Below are 9,651 nucleotides of genomic sequence, written 5' to 3'. Positions count from 1 at the left end.
AAATAGCTAACTGAAATATGACAAATTACAGTTTTATTGTATGTAACTTGACATAATTACATTTTTAATCCTTATACTTTTTGTCTTATGACAATTCAATTTTCTTTAATATTAATTTTTGGAGATAACCTTTTCTTAATATATTTGTAGTTCATGAAAATTTATTTAGTTTTTTTAACAAATAAATATATATATAATATATAGCATATTTTAATTCGAATACTACATTGTTTAGGAGAACTCCATAACAAAATAGGTAATTAAGATTTATTAATTCTATAAATTTCCTTTTTCTCTTTAAAAATTACAGAAAACGATTCTGTTCGTCTTCATCAATGGCGGCAGTGAAGAGAAACCCTGTCGCTGCGTTCAAACTGTGGTTAAGAAAACTGAGGATCTTCAGGAGGAAGACTTCGTCCCGTGCCAAAACCAACAATGGCGGTGTTCATCTCGCCGAAGAAGGCCAATTGATGCCAATGCTGCCAGACGACATCGTTTTCGACATACTTTCCCGATTACCAATCAATGCTCTTTATCAATGTCGGTTGGTCTGCAAATCTTGGCATTCCGCCATTGATTCTCCTCTTCTTTCAAAGCTGCACGTTAGTAGGACTGTAACGAGAGAGGACGCTCGCACGGCACTGAGTCTCTTGCTAATTGAACGAAGCCCAAACCCTTACCGTTGTTGTCGACTTTTCCTGCTCGAATCCGGCAACAATGGCAGCGATTCCACGGTTAGGGATAGTGACGGTAACCTTCTTATGGTCAATAATCTTAATGTTGCTCCGGTTAAATCGCAGTTCAATCGGAGAATATCTGAGCTCGACATCGCGGGTTCTTGCAACGGTTTGCTCTGTTTGTTAGATCCAATCGAGAATATTCCCGTTTACGTCGTTAATCCTGTTACTGGCGCTCACGCTGTCCTCCCTGTTCCGGCCAATCTCTGCCGGGGACGGGTTCGGGTTTCGCCCGTCATCATGCCCGGGTTCGGGTTCGACCCGGAGACGAGCGAGTTCAAAGTGGTATTTATCTCTCATTGGCCAAGCTTCTTGGAGAACCAGTCTCTTCAATTGACCGCTCAAGTCTTGACCATTAATGGATCTGATTCGTCTGAAGCTGGTTCATGGAGGAGAGCAGGGAACGTGGGCTATCCCCTTCGCGGCCATAACAACCCTATCTTTGTTAGCGGAGCTCTTCATTGGCTAACTGCTAACTACAGAGATTCCAAGATTATTGACCTCATCGTAAGCTTTCAAATCGGAAGAGAAACCTTTAAAGCTGTACCAGCTCCAAAGGTTTACAGGCCTGGAAGCAGAGACACAGTAACTGGAACTGCTGTGTCTTGGTCTTCAGAATGGGTGGATTTAACAGAAATAGGGGGCTGTCTTTCAATCGTTGACAAGAAGTTTTGTGATCGTTTAGTGATTTGGGTGATGGAGGAGTATGGAGATGGAGATTCATGGGCGAAACACGTTGTGTTAAAATCACCATTGATGAAGCTTGATTGGTTGTATGTGAAGCCATTTGGTTTTGTTGGGAAGGGAGAGGTATTGGTTCTTGGTGATCTCAAAGGTCTGGTTCTTTATGATTTTGTAAAGAAGAGCTTCAAGAAGTTGAAGATTCAAGGGACCTCAACTCCTCTTGTTTCTCATCTGCATTTTGGTAGCCTTGTCTCACCGAAGGTAAAGTTTTGATTGCTTGGTTCTTTTATACTTTTTGTTTTGTTACCAACCTCTTTATACATTATTTGATCTAATTCTTTTAATAAAAGACAAAAATTCTTTGAATCACAGTTACTGTCTGTCCAAGACACAATTTCTTTATTACAACTCTAACAATGCAAGTAGAAAGAAGAGAAATTAAAGGTCAAAATAAAGAAGCAATAAGAGTAGATAATGAAAGAGATTGAGACTTCCAAATTATGGGCAATAAAAAGAAATTCATTTTGCTTCTTGGAAATATTTTAGCTACAACATATTTTATTAACTCCACTAACGTAATTAAACTCTGGATCAGAACACTACACAAGTTAAACATATTGGATTGTATACTAAAAATGCCAGACTGCTTGCTTAGTGACTCAAGCAAGAGGCAGGGTATTGTTTGCCAGAAGCAAAACCATAAGCCTTAGAACATTGAGAAGTAGGACCACCGGCTCCTTTGTACTGGATATTGATGTCCTTCATCACAATGTTTTCACAGGGTTTAGATGGGCTGCATTGAAGATTTACTGCAACTTTTGAACTCGAAACCCCTGATAGGTTATCGTATGTTACACCTTGGATTTTAACTTGCGAAGTACCCTATAAAATTTCACAGAAATTAAAGTGATTTAAACACAGTAGAAAATTAGCAAGGTGCAAACGCAAAATATAGATGGAACAATACGTAAAAAGTAACATACCCAGTCTTGGCAATGACCAGAAGGACAATATTGTTGATCAATAATGACTGGGTTGAAAACATTGTTGAAGATGATATCACGGAAGACAAGATTAGATACAAGTAATGGATTAGAAGGTGCCCATGTTTTGATCCTCACACCATTAGTGGTACCTTCAAACACGCAATTTTGGACCAAAATCCCAGCCACATTTTCCTCATTCCTCAACTTTCCAAGACTACCGATACTAATGCCGTGACCGGGGCCACACTGGACACCTGTGACATTGATATTTCCAGAGCCACCACTCAACGAGATGCAATCATCGCCGGTGCCAATCTTTGAATTGATGATCCTAATGTTTTTGGAATTGCCCATATGGATTCCATCAGTATTAGGACTATCGCCTGGTGCTTTAATAGTTATTTGATAAATTTTTACGCCTTGGGATTTAAAAATATTCACGTGGACACCTTTACTGTTGATAAATTTTACATGATGAACCGATACTTTCTTGACAAAATCAAGTTGTAGCGTCTGGTAAGATAATCAATAACAAACATATATGTTATCGATATGAACAAAAAAAAAAATAGATTATATCGTAAATAAGATTAAAAGAGAGAAGATCAAACAGCAATGGACTTACGGTAGGAAGAGGCTTGCAATTTGAATCCTGCCTGCAATTGTTGTAGGGCCAGGCAGATGGTCCTTGCGCATCAAACGTCCCACCGCCCTTGATTTCCAAACCAACAATGTATCTGAATGAAATCCAATAGCCAAAATTGATTGAAGATTTATCTGTGGGGGCCCTCAAGATCCCATTGACCTCAAACACCAGTGGGCCCTTACATGGGCCTCCGACCAACAATGGGCCCACCAGATATGTTCCTTGTGGGACCAAAATCACATTTTGACCTTGGGATTGACAGGCTTGGGAAAAGGCAGTACTAAATGCCTGCATAACATATACATGATAATTAAAATTTCACAATTAGAATAAATAATATCAAGATTTTACACAATAAAAATCAAATATATATATATATATATATAAATCTCTCTTAATATTTACCTTGCTATTATCAGTTCTTCCATCAGGAACAGCCCCGTATTGCCTCACATCGAAAATCTTTGCTTGAACTTGAATTTCATGCATGCAAATAAATGAAAACACCAAGAATAACACACTAGGGAGAAATGATATTGACGCCATTACTTCTTCTTTCTTCTTCGAAGTTTTCTTTAGACTTTGTTTCCTAGCAATGGTTTTTTTTTTTTTTGTCTTCCTTTCTTTCTTTCTTTCTTAAATTATCAAAAGAACTTTCTAATTGATGGGTTGTAGCTTAATTTCTCCCCATTATATATTGCATCCCGATGGGTGAAAAAAAGAGTATTGTAATAATGAGAGGGTAAAAAGAAGTAATCAAAATGGGTAATAAAATTCCAAGATGATCCTGTAAGTCCATATCAAATATTATGGTAGTGATTTTATTTTTTAAAATTCTAATTGAATTGGTAATTGGGTGGATCTCATTCCTTAATTTGTTAATCAGTCAAGATATTAATTGATTTGCATTACCTAATGCGTAAAGATATGATTCTGAAAGAATTTATTATAATAATATGAAATATAATCTACGTATTTATTTAATATGAAAAAAAAATCATACAAATAAAAAAATTCTAATAAAATGATAAAAAATACTTCGACTCTGAATAAAAGATGTACAAGATAAATGAAATATATAAAAAAAATAATAATAAAAAAATTTATATGATACATAATTTTAGAGCTTATAGTATTTTAAAAATTAATTACACCCCATTAATTTTATTTTTCATATTTAAAAATTACTTAGTATATTATTTGTAATTAATTAAAAGTTAAATTGTATTTTTATATTTAAAAAATCTAAATAGTTAACTATAAGTATTATTACATTAAATAAGTATATAATTATTATATTTAAAAATTAAAATAAATAATAAAAACATAAAAAGTCATAAATAATTATGAGCCATAGTTTCATTACTTTCATTTTCTTTATTATTATAATATCTCAAGTAATTAATAATTATATATTATGATGCCAAATATAAAAAAATAAGCAGTTGTTGGATATTGGTTTTCGATTTTGTTTATATATATATATATATATACATATATCAAATAAATTATACCAATAATTTTTTGTCTGGTGTATATTTTCATTCTAAATTTATTTACCAGAGATTTCATTCATGCTTCCTTGGGAAGTAAATCAGGAGATTTATTGTCAACAAGAAAAACAAATCTTCAAGATTAAATTCCTTAAAGAGGAAAAAAGTCCAAGAGGCTATTTGACTTTAAAGTAATTATAAAAGTAATTATAAAATTATAATTTAATTTTAAATATTCAATATCTTATCAAAAAATTATTATACATTAGACATATTGATTTTGTATTATTACAAAATAATTACAATACCAAGTCAACAGAAAATAATAATAATAATGTATTTGAGTAATTATATAATATTTTCATTAAACTTTAATATTCAAAGCTAACTCAAACTTAATCTAATTTAATTCTAAAGAATATCTTATTATATTTATCGACACATCCCCGAATTTGAAAAACAAAAATATTTTCATGAAACATAATAGTATGTTAATATCATATTTTATTTTTTTAATATAATATATAAAAATATAAATAATAAACAAATAATATTAAAAATAAAATAAGAAATAAATAATAAAATTAATTTCGAATTTTTATTTAAATTTTTTTTTAATTTATACATATTATAAAACATATAAGCACATGGTCTAAAGCAAAACAAATGAATTGTTTGATCCCATACCAGAATAATAGAATTGAGACTTCCTCATTCTAATAAAAAAGATTCCCTGCAATTCCTATATTTAATCTACACAGTACCCCCCAAAGTCTACTATAATTGAAACCCATATATGTAACAGTCCCGGAAATTCATAATGAAATGTATATTAAAAATATCAGATACAGAAGCGAAGTCAAAATTTGAATAACATCCCTTACACTAAAACAAAAAACGTGCTCACAAAATATAAAAGATCAAACTACCTAAAGGAGAAACTTGAAAGTAAAAGCTACGAATATGACTATGGAGTCTTTAGGCGTCCCATTCGTCCTCCTCCTGCGGAACCGGCTCGGGAACGATGCCCTCTTGATCTGAAATGATTAAATAAGGAATGGGCTACACTAACCCAGTAAGGACATCACGATATCTCACCGTTACGGAGGTAAAGATGGGTAGAAAAACACAAAAAAAGACCAATAGAGCATAATTTACAACAAATCCTTTTATTAATAATAAAACCTTTACCATTCACTTACCTCGGTGAAATTCATAAAACAATATACGAAAGCAATAACATCATCATCATCATGAAACCATATATATAAACTGTATAACATAATACCTATCAAGTTTTTTGTAATTCAATCGTTACACAATATATTTTCCTCATTTATCAGCCCACTAGTATCCATAGGGATCCATAGGGGTCCCGCTACCCGTTAACCCTTAACACTTGAAATCATATTCCAGGGCCGTCCCCATACCCCGTCCGGTATGGGCGCCAAACTATAGACCTCATTACCCCGTCCGGTATGAGGGTGAAACGGGCCGTCCCCATACCCCGTCCGGTATGAGCGCCAAAACACATAAGATCTCCATACCCCGTCCGGTATGGGAGACCACAATCCCGGTAGGGTTCCTTACGGACCCGGTCCGTCCACCATCTCCCAGGATATCTAGTCAGGCTGACCACATTATACAATTTCCATTTACATAATCTTTCATTCTCCTTTTCCCTCAGTCAGCATTATCAATCACATACAAATAACCAAAACGATAATTTATGCCAAACAGACAACATACAGTATCAATATCCCGGTCATTCAATTCATGATCAATAAAACAGTAAAATATGCACATGAAACTATAAAATGAAAACATTGAACCTCATGCTGTATTTAAAACTGTAAAACAGGCCAAATAACAGTTAACCGACAAACACACTAGACTCGGGCTCCATTAGCGACCTTAAGCAATTTCACACATTCGTTGATTCATGAAATACCGTTTTATTATTTATTGAACTTTAAAACCGTGATAGGAAATAGGGTGAGGGGTCCTTACTCGTTTCGGGGTCCGAACACGGTTTCACAGTGCGCTTGCAGGCTGTCCCTAATTTTCTCTGAATTTTTTCCGGGGAACTGAAACGCACTATAGGTACCTGCACGTGTTCCAAAAAATCTCAAATTAGGCCTAGGGCCCCTTTCGGCCAATATCGCAACTCTGGCACGGCGGCTCCGCCGTGCTCCGGCGACGGCGCCGCCGCTTGCGGCGGCGGTTCGCCTCGGGTTGGCCGTTTCCAGCCGAATTCGGCCACACTCGCATTGGTTCCTGCGATAAAACAACCCTACGGCCCTCGGGGGGCCGAAAATTTACGGAAAACCGAAGCTTACCGGCGGCGGTGCTCTCGGGTGCGGCGGCTCTCCGGTGAAGTTCGTGTTTTGGTGATTCGGCTCCGATCAACCTGTAGAGAAAAGAATGGTGATCACGGTGGTATAAAAATTGCATTAAACGGAGGCCGGGAAGGGCCTCATCGGAGGTAAAAACCGAGGAGGGGCGCGGCGGCGCCGCTGGCTTTCGGCCGTGTTTTCCGGCCGTTTGGCCGGAATTTTGGCTCCGATTTGGCCACTGGGGAAATCAGCGTGGAAAAACGAGTCGGGGATATGAAATTTACCTCGATCGGCGGTCGGAAATCCCTCCGGTGCGGCGGCAGGTGGCGGCGGCCGACTTCTGATTCGTCTTCTCCGGCGAGGGCAGGCGGCTAGGGTTTGGGGTCTGATGTGGGGGTCTTATTTATACCATTTTTCCTTTTGATCTCAGCCGTCCATTTTGATTTAATCTGGGTCGTCCGTGCGCGCGATTGATCTGGGCCGTCCGATCGCGCGCACGCGGATCGCCAAGTGGCCCGTCCCCAGTCGACGTGGTTTTGCCACGTGGCAGGTTCTGGTTAGCCAGGACTGCTGATGTAGTTGCTGACGTGGTATGCACGTTTTTTTTTTTTTTTTTTTTTTTTTTTTTCCTCTTCTTAAATTTCCCCGGGCGCTACAATATATGTATATATATACCAAACACTAATAAAAACAAAAAATACCCCTTTTCACGTTTACCAAATTGATTAGGTAAAAAGTTTAGACTTATAAGAGTAAGCTTACCATATTATCTCGTCTCAGAAGATGTTATACATGCTTCACTGATAATCTCTCTGTTTAAAGAAAAAACATGCAATTAGGGGATGCTACGCGTAGATTCTATGCCAAAATTAAAAATAAAAACTAGGAAAATACATTAAATTAATGTTGAAAAGAATTAGCTCTAAAATCATAAACAATAAACGTTCAACTTCAATTTTCTGTTCCAATCGTACACAAATTTTAATATCCATCAGTCTAATTGTAATGATAAGATGATCAGGGGAGAAGATATATATACTTATTAGTTCATAGGTGACAATCATAGTTGTGCCATACAGTGACATGTTGAGGAACCTTGGCCCAAATCCTCTGTAAAACCCTCGCCATCCATCTTCCTGAAAAAGCATCCTCGCCGTCTTCACCACCGAAGGCCTTCCACCCCCGCCATCATCCATCACCTTCCACCAACACCCAGTTGCAGAATCAACCCATATCAAATTCAACTCCAACAAAATTTAAAATTGAACTCTATAAATTACCTGAAGACGTGTTTTTACAGTATCTATAGGCGTTGTCATGATTGATGAACAGGCCCCAGCCACCATTCCTGCTGTAGCCTGCAACATCACCATTTCCATATCAGATGGCTTCTTCTCCATTTCATCTGCATACCCAAAACTCCTAATACAAGACAAATGTATATGTTATCAGTTGACATTAAGTCAGTTTCCTTACTTTTTCCCTATTTTGATTGGATCTGGTGAAGAGACTCAAAAAACGCACCTCCAAATGAGGTGTTGGGCAGCAGCATAGGCACCCCACCAGAGAGCAGAAGCAGGGGACTGAGTCACAGCTGTTAATCCAAATCCTCTATACAAACCTCGCACTCCTTCGACCTCAATCATCTTCCTCATTACATCAAATGGTCCTCTGCACAAGGTTGTACCAGGGAGCCCTTGCGCCATTAATCTCTGGCAAATCTGGGAAAAATTACTTTCTGTTTAACCAATTGCTCTTTCTCTTTATCAATTTCACACAATGAAAACAAAACCTAATTTCCTAAACCTATTAATTTTCTACTCCTATCAGCCCAAAAATTTTCTCAGATTTCAAAAGTTACCACATCCAGAGGTACAAAATACACGCAAGAAATTAAGTTTGACAACAAGCCAGCGACACCATTCGCAATGCCTACTCGAGTCGGTTCAGCAATGTTCATATTATCTATGTATTTCACCACTAAATCTTTTGAAACCTCCAGTGACGTCAAAGCCACAGCTCTTCCGGGCAAAGAACCGATTGCAGAAGTTCCAAATCCTCTGAAAAGGCCAGGAACGCCGTCGTTTTTCACCACATGTTTAAGCACCGATATCCAACCTGATTGAGAGAATTCAGAATCGGCGACTTGCATTCTGGTTTTCACGACTGCCGTTGGATGTAAAAGAGCTGATTGAACCGTGAAGAGAACAGCTCCGATCAGGTGAAACCTCGTCTTGTCCTGCCTGAGATACACAGAGATCGAGCATAGCGTTCAAAAAACTGTTGTGTGTCTTCCATTAACGAGGTTTAAGAGTTGAGAGAAAGAGATGAACCTGTCCCAGTTGATGTCGGTGTCGGCGAGTGTAAAGTCCTGAACAGTTGCAGCGACCTCTGAATCGACAGCCATGGAGGTTTTCCGCTATGAAATGGCGGCAACGGTCTTCGCCTCACTTTTTTTCTGGAAGCTCTGTTTTGGTTCAGGCGGCAATGGAAGTTTCATTTCGAAATTATTAGTATTATTATTAATTGAACAACTGAGAAACTGTCCGCTTCTTCCGGTTGGTTCTCACTTCTTCTCGTTTAAAACTTGAGAAGTGATCCCATGTGAGAATGGCTATTTCTGTTTGATGCAATCTGATTGATATCGTAAATCCGACGGTCAAAATTTAATGGGCCAAACATTTTCCTGGTAAATTCTTATATATTTTTATTTCCTTCTCTTTTCTTTTAAATAATTGATAAGGTGCATTATGAGTAAATTAAAACTTT

General features: G+C 37.2%; 3 protein-coding genes across 12 annotated transcripts; 1 reads left to right on the top strand and 2 right to left on the bottom strand.

Annotated features, from left to right (window-relative positions):
• The first annotated feature begins 283 nt into the window (after positions 1-283).
• On the top strand, positions 284-1,790 carry LOC110820744 (F-box protein At3g07870-like). Its single transcript, XM_022050321.2, has one exon. It carries the CDS (start codon positions 336-338, stop codon positions 1,692-1,694), a length of 1,359 nt encoding a protein of 452 aa, XP_021906013.1. The 5' UTR covers positions 284-335; the 3' UTR covers positions 1,695-1,790.
• A 71-nt stretch (positions 1,791-1,861) lies between these two features.
• Positions 1,862-3,699, bottom strand: LOC148266518 (exopolygalacturonase-like). The gene is made up of 4 exons (XM_088218676.1): positions 3,459-3,699; positions 3,033-3,341; positions 2,405-2,920; positions 1,862-2,303 (listed from the first exon to the last, which is right to left on the bottom strand). The coding sequence occupies exons 1-4, from the start codon at positions 3,597-3,599 to the stop codon at positions 2,073-2,075; spliced, it is 1,197 nt and encodes a 398-aa protein (XP_088074802.1). The 5' UTR covers positions 3,600-3,699; the 3' UTR covers positions 1,862-2,072.
• A 1,661-nt stretch (positions 3,700-5,360) lies between these two features.
• LOC110820745 (uncharacterized) lies at positions 5,361-9,641 on the bottom strand. 10 transcript variants are annotated; one of them, XR_015818667.1, is made up of 9 exons: positions 9,216-9,631; positions 8,744-9,125; positions 8,407-8,603; positions 8,163-8,304; positions 7,922-8,081; positions 7,167-7,694; positions 6,886-6,956; positions 6,557-6,653; positions 5,361-5,608 (listed from the first exon to the last, which is right to left on the bottom strand). XR_015818667.1 is itself a non-coding variant. In XM_088218673.1 (7 exons), the coding sequence occupies exons 1-6, from the start codon at positions 9,287-9,289 to the stop codon at positions 7,669-7,671; spliced, it is 981 nt and encodes a 326-aa protein (XP_088074799.1). In that variant the 5' UTR covers positions 9,290-9,632; the 3' UTR covers positions 5,361-7,534; positions 7,645-7,668. The 10 variants fall into 10 exon arrangements, 6 of the variants coding, with proteins under 6 accessions (XP_088074799.1, XP_088074800.1, XP_088074801.1 ...); XR_015818669.1 differs by having other exon boundaries at positions 5,361-5,583; XR_015818666.1 differs by having other exon boundaries at positions 5,361-6,653.
• Between the last annotated feature and the right edge of the window lie 10 nt (positions 9,642-9,651).

The sequence above is a fragment of the Carica papaya genome, chromosome 4, assembly GCF_054855325.1.
Source record: "Carica papaya isolate Zhongbai chromosome 4, ASM5485532v1, whole genome shotgun sequence".
Classification (NCBI taxonomy): domain Eukaryota; kingdom Viridiplantae; phylum Streptophyta; class Magnoliopsida; order Brassicales; family Caricaceae; genus Carica; species Carica papaya.
The sequence above is the reverse complement of the archived record's forward strand: the minus strand, read 5'-3'. Positions and strand labels throughout refer to the sequence as shown.